Here is a 22,342-nt window from a genome sequence, read left to right on the forward strand (position 1 = left end):
GATGCGATCCATGAAAACCTACGGTGGGTTGACCCAAGGAAGAGGAATCTCCGAAAGTGTTCTGGCAAGGTGGACAACAGGAATGGTGTTTATGTTGAACATTTGTGAAGAACTGGAAAGTTTTTGCAGCTTATCATGTCATACTGGAGAGCAGCATGTAGACATGAGACCTTCTCGAATCATCCGAGATAATAGTGATGTGGAAAAACTAAAAAACTGGTTTGCTCTCCACCCTCCATTTCCCAAAACTGACAGTTTAATTTCTATCACTAGTGGTTTACTGGCAGGTCCTGAAATTAATTGCCACACAGCCCAGAGAGTTGGATCGGAAGGAGTAATGAAAATTGTGGGGAAAATGTACGACAAGGTAGTAATATAACGGAAAAATAAAGTTACCACGCTGGCATCGATCACCTCAACCGTTAAACTGCCGGACAAAAACAGAAAAGTGGCTGTGGATCCGCTCACAATTTTTCAGCGAGTGTGTATTGCAAAGAAATCTGAACAGGATTTACAGGATGACTTCAAATATGAGTTGGCCCCGTTCCCGATGTCTCTGTTCAATGAACAAGGGATGCGCAAGGGCACAAAATCTACTCTGTACTCTGCCTTCACTCCTCTTTCCAGCCACACGCCGATAGATGCCAGCACTCACGTCACTTTGGATGTTGGCTACCTCTTGCACAAGGTCGTGTGGCAGCGGAAAAGCACGGTTCGAGCACTTTTGGCGCGTTATACCACCTACGTCCGAAACCACTTTGGGAAGAACGTCTCCATCGTTTTTGACGGCTACCCCGAAGATGCTACCAAAAAAACACCAAAACAGCGGAACGACTCCGGCGCTACGCAGCTCATTCCAGCTACGACTTGACTTTCGATGAATCCACAGTAATTCAAATTGCTCAAGAGCATGTTTTGGGCAATGAAAACAATAAGAGACGCCTTATAACTCTTCTCTGTGACGCCTTTCAGAAGGAGGGAGTAGAAGTGGCTGTTGCCGAAGAATATGTTGATCGAGAGATCGTCATGATGGCGTTATCAAAAAGAGCAGATGCCAATCGGGTCGTCATAGTGGGAGAAGATGTCGACCTGCTCGTTCTTCTCAATGGTTTAGGCGCTGAAGAGACAAACGTCTATCTTCAGAAGAGCACGAAGGGTGAAACTGGTTGCTGTTACTACTCTACGACCTCCTACAATAACCAGGACTCCCGACAATTACCAGGAACGGTACTATTTACCCACGCGTTTGCCGGGTGCGATACCACCTCAGCACCGTTTGGCCAAGGAAAGACCAAAATCAGCACACTTCTGAGCAAGAGTGAACCACTTGCTGAGCAAGTGGAGGTCTTCCTTCGGCCAGACTCTACCCCACAAGCCGTGAGTGAAGCAGGCATCAAGTGCTTCGTGGCTCTATATGGGGGTGACATCGCGAGGGATACTTTGAATTTTCTGAGGTATAAGACGTTTGTCACTTCAACAAACATAAACCTCGCCCGTTTGCCACCGACGGAAGATGCTGCAGGCCACCATGCAGCAAGGTGCTACCTCCAAGTGCAGAAGTGGCGGGGAGTCAACTTGAATCTCACTGAATGGGGGTGGAAGCTGTCTTCTCAAGGACTCACCCCCATCCCCACCACGATGGATCCCGCACCTCCTGCCCTTTTGCGAAAAATTTCGTGTAAATGCAATAAAGGATGCTCTGGGAGCTGCTCGTGTAGAAAGCCTGGGCTCCACTGCTCAGTCCTCTGTCAGTCATGCGGTGGCAAATTTTGCATTAACGTCCCGGATGTGGAGCTGAAATGCTCGGACGATGAAGATGACCCGACTACAGACTGGACGCCTCTCCCAAGTAAGATAAAAAGAAAGACATGATTTGGCAACCAAGACACAATACCTACATGATTTATATTAGTTTTATTTTTTGTGTACATGTAATTTGTCCTTATAGTAGGTACCATAATGTTTGTACAAGCATTTTGGTATGTAGGTACATAAAACAATGTTTGAAGATGACGTAATTCCCGATAAATGTAATATCTTTTCTTTTTTTCATCAAAAATCTGTAAACTGTTTGATAAATAAAACCATAAAAAGACGTGAGAACAGTTTATTTGCATTTCACCCAAAATCCACTTATGACTGTTTTTGGTTATCTGCCATTTTTGAGAGAACCGTTAAGTCTACAGATATTAATTTAGATTCAAATGAAAGCTAATTAAATTTACAACAATTTTATTTCATACAATATTTGACGTGGGATGCGTATTTTAGAAGTTATTTTACAAAATAAGTGACCGTTTCGAAAAAATTTCACATTTTGGAAAAAATTGCCTATTTTTGAAGAACTGTATCTTGAAAACCAATGGCTTTATATAGTTTGTTTTGGTTTCAAATTATAGCAAATTTAGTCTACTTTAAAAGTGTGTATCACAATTACACCGGTCAGACCCTTCCTTTACTGAGATATTGAGCAAAAACTGAAAAAAATCCGAAAATTTCCTGGTTTTTTAGGTCCACCGCCGCTCGCACAGCACTTTCGAAGTTGCAAAATTTTTTTTTTAATACTGGTTTAGGTCCTAACAACATATAAAAAATTCAGAATGACTGGACCTTTTGCAAGCACAACCCCCTTTTCATGTTTAACTTGACTGGACTATCAAGGTACACAGAGAAAAATGAGTACGGCTTTTTTTATCACGACTTTCCCAATAAAATATTAGTCATTGAGAATATATATGAACACGTGTTCACGCAGGTCATTGTCCGAAAAATGTAATGGACGAGATGTGAAACAATTATTATTTTGAAGATCACGTGTTCCGACTTTCTCATAACATATTCATAAAAAACTAATAATTTGACAAGATTTTGGATAAATTAAGTTTAATCAGTTTTCTCCCTGTATTATGAAAGTACTTACAGAGAACAATATTCCTGTCATTTAATTTTTCAAAGTCATGTATAAGTAGACACGTGAAAAGGGTATTTTTTTACATTAGCTCCATACAGGAGGCCTTGAGGAAAACAAATCCCTCAGGGCCTATGTCATCTTTGAGGATTCGGTGTGGAGGGTCTTTTTACGGAAAGGAGAGAGTAGGAGAGAAAGTTGTGAGAAGGAAAAAGGTATGAGGGGTAGTGCAAAAATCTGAGGGTTAATGTGTCCTGGAGTGACAGACGTATTAATCCATCCCTCCCACTGCAGTCAAGGCGATTGGTCGAGAGAGAGACCGGCTGGAGAAGTCAAAATATCTCAAACAACCTAGATAAACCTCACCCCATGAACCCGGGCACTCTTGCTAAGTCACCAAATGCAGCGAACCACTTGAAATTACATATAACAGATGTCTTGGTATTCCAATAAATGGTTCCAAATTATAATTATTTATTTACCTAATGAAAAGCCAACACAACCTCACATTTTTTTCACGTATTGTTTGAAAGTGCACACTGAACAATTGATCAATCAAAAAGAAATTGGTACTGACATACCCCCTTACTAATAAAGACGTTTTAAATTTTACACAACTAATATACGATCATTAATATATTGTAAGTAATGAGGCCCATAAATCGTGCAGTCATTTATATTTAAATACGATACCATCTGAAACACTGATTATGAGAAATGCGATTTAAACAACAAACGATATCGCTTTTATAATTGCCAATTATTGATGCCAATAAACGATAGTGTTTAGTAACAATAAGTAGTTGTACTTCAAGGCAATAAGGAACTATAAAGGTGTTATTCAAGGCGTAGGTAGATACTAAATACTTCCTATATTAAGGAAACTGAACAAATATTAGTTTCACAAATTGCTTAGCAAATATCCTTTTTACTAATACATATTTTTTTAATAATATTTATGGCACTTTGTGCAAAACAAAGCGATAGCTTTTCCAACGTTACATGAAAATTAAATACTTTAAATAAAAAAAAATTATTATTATTTTTATTTTATTTAATTTCCATTCTTTTTTATTTACTGTTTATATAAGTTTTGCTAAAACCTCACTGGGAAAACCTGTGCTGATGTGTTCGCATGTATAAGGAACGTGTTATTATGCCGTCATAAGTAAAAACACATTATACCGTGGTTGCACCCATGGAGGCAGTGTTGCATATGGCAGTATATAGGTCAATAGCTGTTACATCATAATGTTACATATTACATAGACATAATTTCGTGAAAAAAAGAATACTACAACCAATGGTTTCTTCGTCAGGATAAACATAATGTAGCTTTAATTATATTATATTATGTATATCCTGACAAAGAAACTATTGATTTCGAAACATGTCGATCCTTTTTGATTAAATTGCGGTATATGCAAAGTATTTAATTTTCATTGAATTAAAATGACGGTAATTTTGCGTTTTTCGAATTCTCGGACATTATTAAGTTATTTGTTTCAATTAGTATTTAGTGATTAGGTCTGAATAGCTAGGTAATCCCAACCAACCTTCCTACTCATCTTCTTTCCTACCCCACACTTTTGGCACTATAACATTCCTAATTCGTCGGGTTACAACAGAGCAGTCGGAGCTTTTTAAGAGCCCTTTAGGTGATTTTCTCACGAAAACGGCGCTATACAAATAATCCAATCATTATTATTATTAATTTTTGTGCATTATTCACAAAAAAACCTTAAGTTTTCACCTTATGTGAAGAAATGGAATTAATAGCATATAACAATGGCGTATATAAGAGAGGGGGAGGCTACTAGGTTCAACCCCCCCTACCGCCCCACATCAGCTTCAGTATTGCATATGAAAACGAGTGAATTGAATGCTATAGCTACGCCACTGGAGAATAATATAAAATACATTAACTCGCTACTTCAAATTTGTATAGAGGATAATATATTCGACCAGTCGGTGGCTGAGTTCACATAGCATTTGTGTCCCACCCAGACGTAGTGTGTTCAATTCATTGGCTGGCTAAGGTCTCCATCATATCACAAGCAACATTTTCGCATTCTGTGGTGGTAGTAGGAGATTTTCAAATATTGTCAGGTTATTTGTAACCCAGAAATGTTTGTATTTCTTTAAAAAAAAAAAAAAAAAAAAAATATATATATATATATATATATATATATATATAGGTTTATGATACGGCACTTTGTACATCTTAGCGTCTGCAAATAACCGGAACTATTGGATCATTTCGACTTACTTGATCATTGAGCACTTACTTGATCATCGACAAATTGAGATTTAAATGCCATTTTAATCGTCTCGGCGAGACGAGATCAGTGGCATTTTCAACTCAATTTGATGTGACAAGTGCGATTTTCGTGAGCATTAGATATGCTCCTATATGCGATTTTATCTCAGATATTCAACCTGACTTTGTTAATTATTTCTATCGTATGTTAAACTAACTTCATTGATCTCAAAAAGCGACGTTGCCATCGTTATTTGTGTCAAACGCAGGTGTACAAATAATTTTCTAAAGTAATTAAATGTTTTAACAATTGTATGCAAAAATAGCCTCTAAAGTAATATTATTTAGAGCTTATTATCGTACGACATTGCGTATTGGTCTAAACAATATTCGAAAGGAACTATAAGGCTCAAGAATTGTATGCAAAATTAACCTCTAAAGTTATATTATTTAGAGCCCATTATCGAATGATGTTGTTTGCTAGCACAAGGCTGGTTTGTTTGTATTGGTCCATTTGAAGCTAGCTTCAGGTTAGTTTTCTGAAACACTTAATGACTTGTAACTGGCTAACAGATAATATTAAATATTACCGTTATTCAATGTTCGTATATCACGAATCAGTTGACAGGTTGATTTGTTTTTGCGTTTTATTAGCTTTATTACGAAGGAGATTTAATAAAATCTTTCAGCTTTGCGAAATGGATTTTAAATACGGTAAGCTATTACATATTTCTAAATAGGTAATAACCTAAATTGTAAAATATAGAATTAATATAATAAATATAATATTAACAATTTTAATCTATGCTTATCAAATGAGTACAGAATAATTACCGTATTTTATTATATAGGTCATGATTTTTTTCTTTCTTTTTTGAGAACCCAAGCAGTAAAATTATTTTGAATAATAGATATATATTATGTATTAACAAAATTCAAAAAAGCTAACCTAACAACTTGTGGTAAAAATGTCAAATCAAACTAAAGCCATATTCCTATACTAAAATATGCATTTAAAAGCATGTTTTGTTTTCAAACAGTTGTTTCTTAAAATAATTAAGTTAAAACGAAGTTTTACACGTCGGATAATCACCCATTAATTTGTTCATATTCAAATTAAACAAATTCCTTTGTGGAAATAAAATTTGCAAAAACAGAAAACTGCAGGTACATATATGTATGTTTCAATGTGTTTGTTCTTGATATTTTATAGATGTTCCAAGAACCAGTGATTTACGTACATCAATAAACAGTACTGACGACATGATCTCGTCTTCACCCTTTTCGCTAATTTCCAAAGGACAAAGTTTAATCATCAGCAATATGCAGAGCATACTGGGCGAAGAAATTAACCATGAAACTTCCTCAGATTCAGGTAATATTCACTGATAATAATCTGAAATATTACAGAGCTACCTTAGCTTATAGTAAATTGTTATAGGTAATATCAGAAATGCTGCTAATTAAATATTCCGTTGCAAATGCTTAATTAGTCTGTTGTTTTGTCATTATATTAGGTTAGGTTTCATATTTGTGCACATGACTTACTTACTACATTGAGATATTATTATTGGATAAATATATAATATATTATGCTTTATTTTAGAAACCAAAACTGAAGTAATGTTAGAAAGGAGTCCGCCGACGTCCGAAGATGATGATTCACTATACAAACCGAACAACGTTACTTCTTCGATAGAATCAGGTATCTACAGAAAACATGTTTAATACTCTTGAAACAATCAATACGTAACATATAATTTGATTATTATATGGTCAGAGGTGCGGCCCAGAAAGCCGAAGGTCCGGTGCGAGTCCCAGATGTGACCGTATCTTTTCTGTTTCAGATTTTAGATTGAGTGATGCTAATATTGTCTTCATTTAATTAAATAATTTAATTTAATTATAATTATTTTAAAAGCAATAATTATTCGCCTGAAACACTCATCCACATTGAAAAATCTCCTGATAAAAGATATTTTATTTATTTATTTATTTATTTAAACGCCCATAGGGCTTTTACAGATAATAATGTACATCTTTATTTATTTATATATTTTTTTAATTATACAGATCTTATATCTTATATGATAAATATATGTTATACAAAATAATATAAGAAAATATCCGAGTTAACAAAATATAGGTACAAATAATTGAGATTTACATAACGCCAACGGGACTCGAACCCGTGTCCCCTCGATTTCCGGTCGACAGCTCTGACCACTGAGCTATGGCGGCTTATCGCTTATCCGCGAAATAATTCAATATATACTAGTGTTTCATTCAACAATGACTGCTTTCTTATAATTTGAGGTTTTACTAATTAAGTTTAAAGAAAGCTAAATAATGTATTGTTACTTTTTAGATATGAAAATTTCCAACGCCGATGATGAGCAACATCATTTAGAGAAGCAGGAGGCAATCGAAGTGTCATCGACTACAACTCGAAGCACTATTTCTACTAGTAAATGAGCACGAGTGCATGACCGTAAAAACTCATGTCCATATTGTACTAAACTGGTAACGAACATACCTTCAATTTCAACCTTTGATTTAGCGTTTGACCCTGTGCATTTTGATGTTTTTATTAAAGCCGTACAAATAAATAGTGGTTACGATGAAATTACAGGTTCTGTAAAAAATCCTAGCATGTCTCAACGACTTTGTACAATCTTTTATAGCCGTACAAAGTCGTTGAGACATGCTAGGAATTTTTACAGAACCTGTAATTTCATCGTAACCACTATTTATTTGTACGGCTTTAATAAAAACATCAAAATGCACAGGGTCAAACGCTAAATCAAAGGTTGAAATTGAAGGTTTCTGTTCTTTAATAACTATATACACCTTGGCTAAATCCCTCATCTTCGATGTTATATGTGTATTCAAATGGTGTTCCGTGTGATTACTTAATAATAAAGACCCATATGAACATATTAATGGGTCAGACATTGCTATTTTTGCAATATTTTCATTTTTAAATACATGAAATATTTGAGTTTCTTAGAGATTCTGAAATTTCAGAATTGTCTGGGCATAATAATATAGAAGATGATTTTAGTACTCTAACACGATCATGTGGATTTTTCTCAGGTAACGTACTTTTTGTACATTTTAAAGATAATTACCTCTGTTTCTAAAGGATGAGTTGAATTTGCATTTATTGTAGTGTCTGTAAAAGTTGGTTTTCTAAATATTTCAAAAGTATGTTTATTATTATTCTTTCCAATTGTTAGATCTAAAAAAAATATTTTACCTTTGATCTCATGTTCGACTGTGAAGCAGATTTTATTATTAACAGTGTTGGCCCAATTAATAAAGATATCTAATTGACGGTTGGTGCCTTTCCAACATATTAAGATATCGTCTACATATCTGACATAGTATATTATATATTTAGCTAAGGGAGACTTTAGAATAATATTTTCAATATGATCCATAAATATCTCCGCTAGAAGTGGGCTTAAAGGGGATCCCATGGGAAGTCCGTCCAATTGCTCAAAATATGTATCATTAAAAAGAAAATAATTTGTTTGTATGCAAATTTTATGAGCTGGAATAACTCTTTTCTTATTATTGGGTTGACATTAGATTGTTCTAGGATATTTTCAATTATTTTAAGGCATTCTTTAATGGGGATGTTGTTAAATAAGGATTTTACTAAATAAGGAAAATTAATTAGTTGAAAATGAATGCAATTTTTTTTTTAAGTGTGATTTATTTCTCTATTTTGTTAAACTCTGATAATGTCAGTTTGGTATGACGTTTTCCATATTATTTTAAACTGAAATTATGTAAAAATCATTAATTAATTATTTTTTAAGTATGTTTTATTTCAATCGATTTTGCTATTATATATTTTGTTAATATCTGATAATGTCAGTTTGGTATGACGTTTTCCATATTATTTTAAACTGAAATTATGTAAAAATCATTACTTCATTATTTTTTAAGTATGTTTTGTTTCTCTCGATTTTGCTATTATATATTTTGTTAAACTCTGATAATGGCAGTTTTGTATAACGTATTGTATATTTTTTAAACTGCAATTATGTAAAAATCATTACTTAATTAGTTTTAAAGTTTGTTTTAGTTCTGTTGAATTTCCTAATGAAAGTTTTTAAAAATGTCTGAAAATAAATAAATTAAAATGTGAATTTTTTCAAATTTGTTTTTATTTTACCAAACAATGAATTTGTGCAAAATTTTATTAAAACACAAGACTTGTGCAATATGTGGCTATGGTAGATTATACTACAGCTACTGCCGGGTACATTCCAGAGTGGAAGACGTGACTGGTAACCCCATGGGGAATGGCGACCATTCAGGAAAGTATCTTCTAATCTATTTACAATTTGGTACTGCCACCCCGGGAACCATTTATTGGATAACTACACCTCTGCCATAGGTCACCCCAAGTGGTTTGGTGACTGTGCCCGGGTTCATGGGGTGAGGTTTGCTCGGGTCTTGGCGGTGGATGTGTCCTCCAGCTACGTGGAAGGCCGGAGAGACAGGTTGAGGGAAACCTTTCAGGCAGAACTCTTTGGGAACATCGTCTTGCACCGCAGTGGGAGGGATGGATTCATACGTCCGTCACTCCTGGACCCACAGACCCCACCCACCCACCCCTTATCCTTCCTCTCCTTCCCTTCCTTTAAAATACCCTCCACACAGCATCTTCAAAGATGACATAGGCCTGAGGGAAAATATTTTCCTCAGGGCTTCCTGTGTGGAGCTATTGTTAAACAAACAAAAAAATGGCTCAGTAACATAACTAGTTCGAAGGTCGCGGGTTCGAACCCGGCGTGCGCAAATAAATTTTATTTGATTAATTTGTGTTATTTCACAATTAATTAATTAAAATAATATATAGTATATTTGCGGCACGTTCCAGAGTGGAAGATACTACCAGTATCGCCCTGGTGTAAGACCACCATTCAGAATTGAAACGTTGCTCCAAATGGGTTTAGCCGTGTTTAGTGACTAGATCTGAATAGCCAGGTACTTCCCCACCTTCCTCTTTCCCTTCCCCACTTACCCTCAGCCACACAACATCCCCCAATTGGGGATGCCATATTCTCACTGGCTCTAGACGGGAGCAGTTGGGACTCTTGTGAGGTATTCACTATAAAACAATTCACTATAAAACAGTTCTGAATATTTCAATTAATTGAGGTTAATGAGGGCGTACTGTACAGGGCCCGCAAATACTTGAATAGTACACAACTGCTAACCCTGTACAAATCACAAGGGCGCCCCACGGTTGGATTTGGCAGCCACCTCTGGTGTGAAGCCCGAAAATACCTGAAAAAACCCTCGACTCTGTGCAGAAACGGGCGGTCTGTTTGATAGATTCTCCCATCTTAACAAACGGATTGCAATTTTTAGAGCATATGCTTGTTCTACCGGTATTTCTATGGAAGATGCTCCGAGGAACTAGCATCATTAATCCCTTCAGCACCGGAGCATAGTCGGGAAACACGCCAAATGCATGCCCAACATATGTACACGGTTAACATTAGTCGCATGAGAACGGGTCGTTTCTACGACTCGTTTCGGTGTTCAACGGCTCGGCTCTGGATCAAATTTCCGGCCTCTGTGTTTCCTCCCTCATATGACATGGGTCTCTTCAAGACACATGTTCACTCCTTCCTCTCCTCAAAAAGACCCTCCACACAGCATCTTCAAAGATGACATAGGCCCTGAGGGAAATTATTATCCTCAGGGCCTCTTGTGTGGAGTAAATGTAAAAAAAAAATCAAAGATTTATTCCACTAAAAAATAATAATAATATCTTTATTTAGGAAAGTTTACACATTACAACTATACATACATATTATGGTGTACATTGATTTGTAACTTTTATATTTAAGGTTATAAAATTAACAAAAATGAAGAACTATTAATACAAAATATGTATTAATAGTTATTATTATACACCAGCACAAATATTGTGTACAAAAATCGTTTTCTGAAAATCATATAATAGGTATTTTATAATAAAAGGAAAGAAAACAACTCAAATAAATCAGATTTTATAAAATATACTTCCAATAATACTGTAAACACAATACTAATATTATTGAACTTTGGTATTTTAATTGTAAATCAATCTACATTTTCAAATAATAAATTAATGCTATTAAAAAGATAGAATATCTTATAAAAGCCTGTTCTAAAAAACTAATTTTAAAATAATTAATTCAACTGTAAACGTAATATAAATAAGTTTTGATTGTATAACTTTACTTTTAAATAAACCCGCAATTTTAAATATTCGCGCCAAACGTTCCAATGCATTACGTATTTTCGAATATTCAACCAACAAATAAATCTGTTCAAGTCCGTCCAAACAGAAGCTCGACAGAAGGACAAAAGATTTGGCAACATTGCATATCAAGTAAGTGCTTTCATAAAAAAGATCAACATGCGTTCATGATTTAATGATGAAAATTTTGTGAGCATATGCATAAAATAGCTGTATATATAATAGCTGACCACATTTTAAATTTATTTCACAAAAAAACATGTTGCCACGTAATTTATAGCGTTATATATCACATGTGAAAGGATGATCAAGAAAGGTGGTTTACTCAAAGATGTTCCAATAAGTGTTGTCCGATATAAATATATATATATATATATATATATATATATATATATATTTATATCGGACAACACTTATTGGAACATCTTTGAGTAAACCACCTTTCTTGATCATCCTTTCACATGTGATATATAACGCTATAAATTACGTGGCAACATGTTTTTTTGTGAAATAAATTTAAAATGTGGTCAGCTATTATATATACAGCTATTTTATGCATATGCTCACAAAATTTTCATCATTAAATCATGAACGCATGTTGATCTTTTTTATGAAAGCACTTACTTGATATGCAATGTTGCCAAATCTTTTGTCCTTCTGTCGAGCTTCTGTTTGGACGGACTTGAACAGATTTATTTGTTGGTTGAATATTCGAAAATACGTAATGCATTGGAACGTTTGGCGCGAATATTTAAAATTGCGGGTTTATTTAAAAGTAAAGTTATACAATCAAAACTTATTTATATTACGTTTACAGTTGAATTAATTATTTTAAAATTAGTTTTTTAGAACAGGCTTTTATAAGATATTCTATCTTTTTAATAGCATTAATTTATTATTTGAAAATGTAGATTGATTTACAATTAAAATACCAAAGTTCAATAATATTAGTATTGTGTTTACAGTATTATTGGAAGTATATTTTATAAAATCTGATTTATTTGAGTTGTTTTCTTTCCTTTTATTATAAAATACCTATTATATGATTTTCAGAAAACGATTTTTGTACACAATATTTGTGCTGGTGTATAATAATAACTATTAATACATATTTTGTATTAATAGTTCTTCATTTTTGTTAATTTTATAACCTTAAATATAAAAGTTACAAATCAATGTACACCATAATATGTATGTATAGTTGTAATGTGTAAACTTTCCTAAATAAAGATATTATTATTATTTTTTAGTGGAATAAATCTTTGATTTTTTTTTTACATTTACTCCACACAAGAGGCCCTGAGGATAATAATTTCCCTCAGGGCCTATGTCATCTTTGAAGATGCTGTGTGGAGGGTCTTTTTGAGGAGAGGAAGGAGTGAACATGTGTCTTGAAGAGACCCATGTCATATGAGGGAGGAAACACAGAGGCCGGAAATTTGATCCAGAGCCGAGCCGTTGAACACCGAAACGAGTCGTAGAAACGACCCGTTCTCATGCGACTAATGTTAACCGTGTACATATGTTGGGCATGCATTTGGCGTGTTTCCCGACTATGCTCCGGTGCTGAAGGGATTAATGATGCTAGTTCCTCGGAGCATCTTCCATAGAAATACCGGTAGAACAAGCATATGCTCTAAAAATTGCAATCCGTTTGTTAAGATGGGAGAATCTATCAAACAGACCGCCCGTTTCTGCACAGAGTCGAGGGTTTTTTCAGGTATTTTCGGGCTTCACACCAGAGGTGGCTGCCAAATCCAACCGTGGGGCGCCCTTGTGATTTGTACAGGGTTAGCAGTTGTGTACTATTCAAGTATTTGCGGGCCCTGTACAGTACGCCCTCATTAACCTCAATTAATTGAAATATTCAGAACTGTTTTATAGTGAATTGTTTTATAGTGAATACCTCACAAGAGTCCCAACTGCTCCCGTCTAGAGCCAGTGAGAATATGGCATCCCCAATTGGGGGATGTTGTGTGGCTGAGGGTAAGTGGGGAAGGGAAAGAGGAAGGTGGGGAAGTACCTGGCTATTCAGATCTAGTCACTAAACACGGCTAAACCCATTTGGAGCAACGTTTCAATTCTGAATGGTGGTCTTACACCAGGGCGATACTGGTAGTATCTTCCACTCTGGAACGTGCCGCAAATATACTATATATTATTTTAATTAATTAATTGTGAAATAACACAAATTAATCAAATAAAATTTATTTGCGCACGCCGGGTTCGAACCCGCGACCTTCGAACTAGTTATGTTACTGAGCCATTTTTTTGTTTATTTAACAATAGCTCCACACAGGAAGCCCTGAGGAAAATATTTTCCCTCAGGCCTATGTCATCTTTGAAGATGCTGTGTGGAGGGTATTTTAAAGGAAGGGAAGGAGAGGAAGGATAAGGGGTGGGTGGGTGGGGTCTGTGGGTCCAGGAGTGACGGACGTATGAATCCATCCCTCCCACTGCGGTGCAAGACGATGTTCCCAAAGAGTTCTGCCTGAAAGGTTTCCCTCAACCTGTCTCTCCGGCCTTCCACGTAGCTGGAGGACACATCCACCGCCAAGACCCGAGCAAACCTCACCCCATGAACCCGGGCACAGTCACCAAACCACTTGGGGTGACCTATGGCAGAGGTGTAGTTATCCAATAAATGGTTCCCGGGGTGGCAGTACCAAATTGTAAATAGATTAGAAGATACTTTCCTGAATGGTCGCCATTCCCCATGGGGTTACCAGTCACGTCTTCCACTCTGGAATGTACCCGGCAGTAGCTGTAGTATAATCTACCATAGCCACATATTGCACAAGTCTTGTGTTTTAATAAAATTTTGCACAAATTCATTGTTTGGTAAAATAAAAACAAATTTGAAAAAATTCACATTTTAATTTATTTATTTTCAGACATTTTTAAAAACTTTCATTAGGAAATTCAACAGAACTAAAACAAACTTTAAAACTAATTAAGTAATGATTTTTACATAATTGCAGTTTAAAAAATATACAATACGTTATACAAAACTGCCATTATCAGAGTTTAACAAAATATATAATAGCAAAATCGAGAGAAACAAAACATACTTAAAAAATAATGAAGTAATGATTTTTACATAATTTCAGTTTAAAATAATATGGAAAACGTCATACCAAACTGACATTATCAGATATTAACAAAATATATAATAGCAAAATCGATTGAAATAAAACATACTTAAAAAATAATTAATTAATGATTTTTACATAATTTCAGTTTAAAATAATATGGAAAACGTCATACCAAACTGACATTATCAGAGTTTAACAAAATAGAGAAATAAATCACACTTAAAAAAAAAATTGCATTCATTTTCAACTAATTAATTTTCCTTATTTAGTAAAATCCTTATTTAACAACATCCCCATTAAAGAATGCCTTAAAATAATTGAAAATATCCTAGAACAATCTAATGTCAACCCAATAATAAGAAAAGAGTTATTCCAGCTCATAAAATTTGCATACAAACAAATTATTTTCTTTTTAATGATACATATTTTGAGCAATTGGACGGACTTCCCATGGGATCCCCTTTAAGCCCACTTCTAGCGGAGATATTTATGGATCATATTGAAAATATTATTCTAAAGTCTCCCTTAGCTAAATATATAATATACTATGTCAGATATGTAGACGATATCTTAATATGTTGGAAAGGCACCAACCGTCAATTAGATATCTTTATTAATTGGGCCAACACTGTTAATAATAAAATCTGCTTCACAGTCGAACATGAGATCAAAGGTAAAATATTTTTTTTAGATCTAACAATTGGAAAGAATAATAATAAACATACTTTTGAAATATTTAGAAAACCAACTTTTACAGACACTACAATAAATGCAAATTCAACTCATCCTTTAGAAACAGAGGTAATTATCTTTAAAATGTACAAAAAGTACGTTACCTGAGAAAAATCCACATGATCGTGTTAGAGTACTAAAATCATCTTCTATATTATTATGCCCAGACAATTCTGAAATTTCAGAATCTCTAAGAAACTCAAATATTTCATGTATTTAAAAATGAAAATATTGCAAAAATAGCAATGTCTGACCCATTAATATGTTCATATGGGTCTTTATTATTAAGTAATCACACGGAACACCATTTGAATACACATATAACATCGAAGATGAGGGATTTAGCCAAGGTGTATATAGTTATTAAAGAACAGAAACCTTCAATTTCAACCTTTGATTTAGCGTTTGACCCTGTGCATTTTGATGTTTTTATTAAAGCCGTACAAATAAATAGTGGTTACGATGAAATTACAGGTTCTGTAAAAATTCCTAGCATGTCTCAACGACTTTGTACGGCTATAAAAGATTGTACAAAGTCGTTGAGACATGCTAGGATTTTTTACAGAACCTGTAATTTCATCGTAACCACTATTTATTTGTACGGCTTTAATAAAAACATCAAAATGCACAGGGTCAAACGCTAAATCAAAGGTTGAAATTGAAGGTATGTTCGTTACCAGTTTAGTACAATATGGACATGAGTTTTTACGGTCATGCACTCGTGCTCATTTACTAGTAGAAATAGTGCTTCGAGTTGTAGTCGATGACACTTCGATTGCCTCCTGCTTCTCTAAATGATGTTGCTCATCATCGGCGTTGGAAATTTTCATATCTAAAAAGTAACAATACATTATTTAGCTTTCTTTAAACTTAATTAGTAAAACCTCAAATTATAAGAAAGCAGTCATTGTTGAATGAAACACTAGTATATATTGAATTATTTCGCGGATAAGCGATAAGCCGCCATAGCTCAGTGGTCAGAGCTGTCGACCGGAAATCGAGGGGACACGGGTTCGAGTCCCGTTGGCGTTATGTAAATCTCAATTATTTGTACCTATATTTTGTTAACTCGGATATTTTCTTATATTATTTTGTATAACATATATTTATCATATAAGATATAAGATCTGTATAATTAAAAAAATATATAAATAAATAAAGATGTACATTATTATCTGTAAAAGCCCTATGGGCGTTTAAATAAATAAATAAATAAATAAAATATCTTTTATCAGGAGATTTTTCAATGTGGATGAGTGTTTCAGGCGAATAATTATTGCTTTTAAAATAATTATAATTAAATTAAATTATTTAATTAAATGAAGACAATATTAGCATCACTCAATCTAAAATCTGAAACAGAAAAGATACGGTCACATCTGGGACTCGCACCGGACCTTCGGCTTTCTGGGCCGCACCTCTGACCATATAATAATCAAATTATATGTTACGTATTGATTGTTTCAAGAGTATTAAACATGTTTTCTGTAGATACCTGATTCTATCGAAGAAGTAACGTTGTTCGGTTTGTATAGTGAATCATCATCTTCGGACGTCGGCGGACTCCTTTCTAACATTACTTCAGTTTTGGTTTCTAAAATAAAGCATAATATATTATATATTTATCCAATAATAATATCTCAATGTAGTAAGTAAGTCATGTGCACAAATATGAAACCTAACCTAATATAATGACAAAACAACAGACTAATTAAGCATTTGCAACGGAATATTTAATTAGCAGCATTTCTGATATTACCTATAACAATTTACTATAAGCTAAGGTAGCTCTGTAATATTTCAGATTATTATCAGTGAATATTACCTGAATCTGAGGAAGTTTCATGGTTAATTTCTTCGCCCAGTATGCTCTGCATATTGCTGATGATTAAACTTTGTCCTTTGGAAATTAGCGAAAAGGGTGAAGACGAGATCATGTCGTCAGTACTGTTTATTGATGTACGTAAATCACTGGTTCTTGGAACATCTATAAAATATCAAGAACAAACACATTGAAACATACATATATGTACCTGCAGTTTTCTGTTTTTGCAAATTTTATTTCCACAAAGGAATTTGTTTAATTTGAATATGAACAAATTAATGGGTGATTATCCGACGTGTAAAACTTCGTTTTAACTTAATTATTTTAAGAAACAACTGTTTGAAAACAAAACATGCTTTTAAATGCATATTTTAGTATAGGAATATGGCTTTAGTTTGATTTGACATTTTTACCACAAGTTGTTAGGTTAGCTTTTTTGAATTTTGTTAATACATAATATATATCTATTATTCAAAATAATTTTACTGCTTGGGTTCTCAAAAAAGAAAGAAAAAAATCATGACCTATATAATAAAATACGGTAATTATTCTGTACTCATTTGATAAGCATAGATTAAAATTGTTAATATTATATTTATTATATTAATTCTATATTTTACAATTTAGGTTATTACCTATTTAGAAATATGTAATAGCTTACCGTATTTAAAATCCATTTCGCAAAGCTGAAAGATTTTATTAAATCTCCTTCGTAATAAAGCTAATAAAACGCAAAAACAAATCAACCTGTCAACTGATTCGTGATATACGAACATTGAATAACGGTAATATTTAATATTATCTGTTAGCCAGTTACAAGTCATTAAGTGTTTCAGAAAACTAACCTGAAGCTAGCTTCAAATGGACCAATACAAACAAACCAGCCTTGTGCTAGCAAACAACATCATTCGATAATGGGCTCTAAATAATATAACTTTAGAGGTTAATTTTGCATACAATTCTTGAGCCTTATAGTTCCTTTCGAATATTGTTTAGACCAATACGCAATGTCGTACGATAATAAGCTCTAAATAATATTACTTTAGAGGCTATTTTTGCATACAATTGTTAAAACATTTAATTACTTTAGAAAATTATTTGTACACCTGCGTTTGACACAAATAACGATGGCAACGTCGCTTTTTGAGATCAATGAAGTTAGTTTAACATACGATAGAAATAATTAACAAAGTCAGGTTGAATATCTGAGATAAAATCGCATATAGGAGCATATCTAATGCTCACGAAAATCGCACTTGTCACATCAAATTGAGTTGAAAATGCCACTGATCTCGTCTCGCCGAGACGATTAAAATGGCATTTAAATCTCAATTTGTCGATGATCAAGTAAGTGCTCAATGATCAAGTAAGTCGAAATGATCCAATAGTTCCGGTTATTTGCAGACGCTAAGATGTACAAAGTGCCGTATCATAAACCTATATATATATATATATATATATATATAAATATTATATTATATTGTGATACTACGAATCATAATCCTTTGTCCTGGTGTTAATTCCTAGATTATTTGCTTTATGTCTCTATCTCAAACTATGGCAATACTATAGTTAACAATTTCCAATTTGTCAGTTTGTTTTAGTTGGAATTACGAAAAATATACATCTAGACAACTACGCACATTGCTTATGGCGTTTGTTATTGCTAGAAAATGGAATATAAATTATCACTGTCACGTGCTATTGACTAAAAGTGAGTCAATTCTATAGCACGTAAAGCGAATTTTTTTATAGAATTGTTGAAAGTGCCAAAAGATGAAAAATTTAAAGATGGTATATATATATATATATATATATATATATATTTTTTTTAAAAGAAAGACAAACTTCCCGGGTTACGAATAACCCAACAATGTTTGAAAATCTCCTACTACCACCACAGAAAGCTGAAAATGTTGCTTGTATTGTGATGGAGGACTTAGCCAGCCGAGGAATCGAACACGCGACGCTCGGGTGAGACCCAAGCGCTATGCCCACTCAACCACTGACCGGTCTATATATATGTAATGTTTAGATCAAACAAATAGCCTTTTCGCATAAAAATGTAATAATACTTCTTATGTCGGTACGAAATCTCAATTCAGAAATGGAAAGAGTAAGAAATAAACGCTCAGGTTGTTTGTACATGTACAGAGAATGAGCGAATAAAGGAGTATAAGGAAAATATATGACGCAAATTTGAATGATATCAGAAGTCGAGGACGCCCAAGGAAGACATGGCACGATCAGGTTAATCAGATACTTGAGTCGGGCCATGTCAGAATAATAGAAGATCACATCATACGTACTAGCCCATTCCTCGCTGTCATCACTTCTAACTGCATCTTCCTGATGACCTTCTTCCAAAGATCTTCCCATCCAGGATCAATCACGGGAGTTCACATTTGTCACCCCTTTCGATGTGTGTATAGAAGTCTAAGGTTTCACGATGAATTATCATTACATTTTTCCTAATTCAGATTTATCTCGATAATTTACCCATGTATTTCAATATCGGTTTCACCAGTATCATTTTATTCCAAGATTTATTATTGATTAGTAAATCAATAGACGTTAATCTTAGTTATAAGCCACTAGTTATTTGACGAGCTATCAAACTTAGTTATAAGCCACTAGTAATTAGTTATAAGTTGGTAAGCGCCCTTGAGGTTATTTTCTCACGAAAACAGCGCTATACAAATAATCCAATCATTACTATTATTATTTGATTGAGCGTAACGAAGACTTGTTTTAACTTGACCATATCATTTTTATCTCTAGGTTATTTGTAGGTTCCGTCTCCGTTTTAAGATTGTGGCCGTTTTAATGGTACAGTAAAGATAATTTTTAATATGTAAAATCATCGTGTTTATTTGTACTTTCTTACTGCTTGAAGAAAATTTTAAAAAAGAATTGTTATTGATATAGTGACGATTCTGTTAAAAAATTGAATAATCTCTTATTTTTATGTGAAACATCTTTTTGCGCGCCAAAAAATCTGGGTAAAACCAACTCTAGCAGGTAGCAAGCGTGATATAACGGAACGACGCTCTTCCAGCTCGCCAGCCTCGTGACTCGTCGAATCCTTCCGCCCGGCCGCTAAAACTCTGTGCGGTATATTTGCTTATATTCTCACTAAAATTGGCAATGGAGCTATTCTAAATGACGATGATTTTTAATTTTTTTATATTTCTTTGTGAATATTTAAAAATAATAAAATATTTGTTTTATTATCAAAAATATGAAAACTTGTTTAACTTTAATTTTAACTTCCTACAATAAAATTCAATTTCTTGTTTCCCATCTGCCAGGCGTTCCATGGTGGCTATATTTTTCAAATAATAAATATTACATTGTTTATAATTAAGTAGGTAGGTATTTATGTACCTACTTACAAAGTTTTGGTGTTGATTTATTCAATAAGAAAAAATTAGAAACATACTCTTTTGGACGCCTGGTCTACTGTTCGCAAAACTACTAGTTGTAAACTAAAATGTATACTCAGATTATGATCAATATTCCCTGACATCCTGCATACATGGAGGTCAATCTGATTAATTTGATCAAGTCATTCTACCGAAGAAAATCCGCAACTTGCACGATTTTCATACCCATTTCATGTCTTGTCAATAGACACCCGATACCGTGTACAGTAAATTTTCATTATCCTGGTAACTCAGATCTTAGCTTACTGACTTATTGAAGCGTGGGCTGATATTAATGTTGACTATTGAATTATTCCGTTAAATATTAAGTATATATCTCAATACCTGAGAGGCTACTCATACTAATATACATATTTATTACGTGGAAATATACCTTGGCGACATGTCATCGAAGCATGTGACTCACTTATGCATAATAATTTACACATTATAATAATATTCATAAATTACTCTTATTAATAAATGCCACTCCCTGTTGCAGTAATTCCTGCTAGTTGGAAGAAAACAAGTATGCTTCAAGCTTGTGAGTTCCTAGTTATGCCCATTATGTCCATTACGGAAAATTTTATAAAATCCACTGGTTGGACCATATAAGATTTGAATTAAAATCAATGTCGCCACTTAGTACCCTTTGGTTTTAGCCCATTTAGCATGCTCTCTCCCTCCACGGAGAAAAATGAGTATTGCTAATTTATTAAGAATTTCTTCAAATTTCTGGTAATCCGGTTAAGGCGAAGCTTAATTCCAAATCACTATTTTGATTAATCTTTATAACGAATTGGTGTACAATATTAATACCAAAAAAAATGTTTTACATAAATTGAAGGTTTTCATATCGGCTCGCTTGAGTAGAATACAAATAAAAAAATAAATTACTCAATAAAAAATACAAATGTAAACGATAAAAAAAATTTTTTTTCAATAGAAATGTATGAAAGCATAAAGGAAACAACTTTTAAAAAATATAGTATTTTAGCTAAGATCATCTGTGACAGTTTCACTTGATTAACTTTTTTGCTTTCTTTTAAAATTATTTACAAAATAAATAAAAACTAGTTTTGTGCTTGAAATCGAACGTTTCTAGACACCGTTTGTCAAGCGATTTTAATGCCTATTACCTACGATATTAGGTAAACCAAGAATATACACATTTTTGGCTTGTAGCTTCCTCTTAAAGCGGGATTGCAAGCCGTTTCCTGATACACTTTTAGTAAATTCCTAATATATTGGAACACATTCGCAAGGCCTGAAATCCAGTTTTTAACCGGAATTACTAATTATATTTGGAGATTCTAAATAAATTAATTTGTCGTTTTTCTCCGTGTTTTAGTAAAAATAATAGTTGCTCATTGGAGATATAGAATGTACTCACGACTCTATAAATTGTAGACGACATAATCTACTTTTTCTCTCCACCAACCGTGAAACATTATGGTAATCCCATATTAAAACCGTGACTAAAACTGCTTTTGAAAGGGTATAATTTGTCGTTTTGGAAACACTAGGTGACGTTATACTCCTCGGGCAATCTACACTAAAATTTAAATTTGAACAGCAGATGACGCCTAACGCCAGTTACCTGTGGCAGAATTTAATGGTAGCTATTGCGATATTATGCTAATGTCTTATGTTAGAAAAATAGCCGCAAAATGTTTTAAAGAATTTGGTGTGCTCTATTATGACAACAAGCCCTTGAGTACCTACAACATTAAAAATAATTATTTCGGTCGTCTTTCTGGAACTTTTATTTGCTTACATATTTTCAAAACGCCACTATTGATATCAGTAATTCTGCATTTGATATC

At 33.7% G+C, this 22,342-nt stretch overlaps 2 protein-coding genes across 2 annotated transcripts; one reads left to right on the forward strand and one right to left on the reverse strand.

Moving 5' to 3' along the window:
- The first annotated feature begins 5,229 nt into the window (after nucleotides 1–5,229).
- LOC149422376 (uncharacterized) lies at nucleotides 5,230–7,759 on the forward strand. Its single transcript, XM_089633762.1, has 4 exons — nucleotides 5,230–5,882; nucleotides 6,382–6,543; nucleotides 6,775–6,873; nucleotides 7,537–7,759. The coding sequence occupies exons 1-4, from the start codon at nucleotides 5,720–5,722 to the stop codon at nucleotides 7,641–7,643; spliced, it is 531 nt and encodes a 176-aa protein (XP_089489888.1). The 5' UTR covers nucleotides 5,230–5,719; the 3' UTR covers nucleotides 7,644–7,759.
- Nucleotides 7,760–15,875: 8,116 nt separating this feature from the next.
- Nucleotides 15,876–18,302, reverse strand: LOC149422377 (uncharacterized). Its single transcript, XM_089633763.1, has 4 exons — nucleotides 17,753–18,302; nucleotides 17,092–17,253; nucleotides 16,762–16,860; nucleotides 15,876–16,098 (listed from the first exon to the last, which is right to left on the reverse strand). The coding sequence occupies exons 1-4, from the start codon at nucleotides 17,913–17,915 to the stop codon at nucleotides 15,992–15,994; spliced, it is 531 nt and encodes a 176-aa protein (XP_089489889.1). The 5' UTR covers nucleotides 17,916–18,302; the 3' UTR covers nucleotides 15,876–15,991.
- Between the last annotated feature and the right edge of the window lie 4,040 nt (nucleotides 18,303–22,342).

The sequence above is a fragment of the Hesperophylax consimilis genome, chromosome 7 (genome assembly GCF_061612785.1).
Source record: "Hesperophylax consimilis isolate HC1 chromosome 7, BYU_Hcon_1.0, whole genome shotgun sequence".
NCBI classification, from domain to species: Eukaryota; Metazoa; Arthropoda; class Insecta; order Trichoptera; family Limnephilidae; genus Hesperophylax; species Hesperophylax consimilis.

What these genes read in the sequence shown, in the direction of transcription:
- LOC149422376 (XM_089633762.1), top strand. Translation starts at nt 5,720, where the DNA reads ATGACTTGTAACTGGCTAACAGATAATATTAAATATTACCGTTATTCA. An exon ending in CGAAATGGATTTTAAATACG is followed by an intron (nt 5,883 to 6,381) that starts GTAAGCTATTAC and finishes GATATTTTATAG; the next exon opens with ATGTTCCAAGAACCAGTGAT. An exon ending in TACTTCTTCGATAGAATCAG is followed by an intron (nt 6,874 to 7,536) that starts GTATCTACAGAA and finishes GTTACTTTTTAG; the next exon opens with ATATGAAAATTTCCAACGCC.
- LOC149422377 (XM_089633763.1), bottom strand. Translation starts at nt 17,915, where the DNA reads ATGACTTGTAACTGGCTAACAGATAATATTAAATATTACCGTTATTCA. An exon ending in TGAAACTTCCTCAGATTCAG is followed by an intron (nt 16,861 to 17,091) that starts GTAATATTCACT and finishes GCTTTATTTTAG; the next exon opens with AAACCAAAACTGAAGTAATG. An exon ending in TACTTCTTCGATAGAATCAG is followed by an intron (nt 16,099 to 16,761) that starts GTATCTACAGAA and finishes GTTACTTTTTAG; the next exon opens with ATATGAAAATTTCCAACGCC.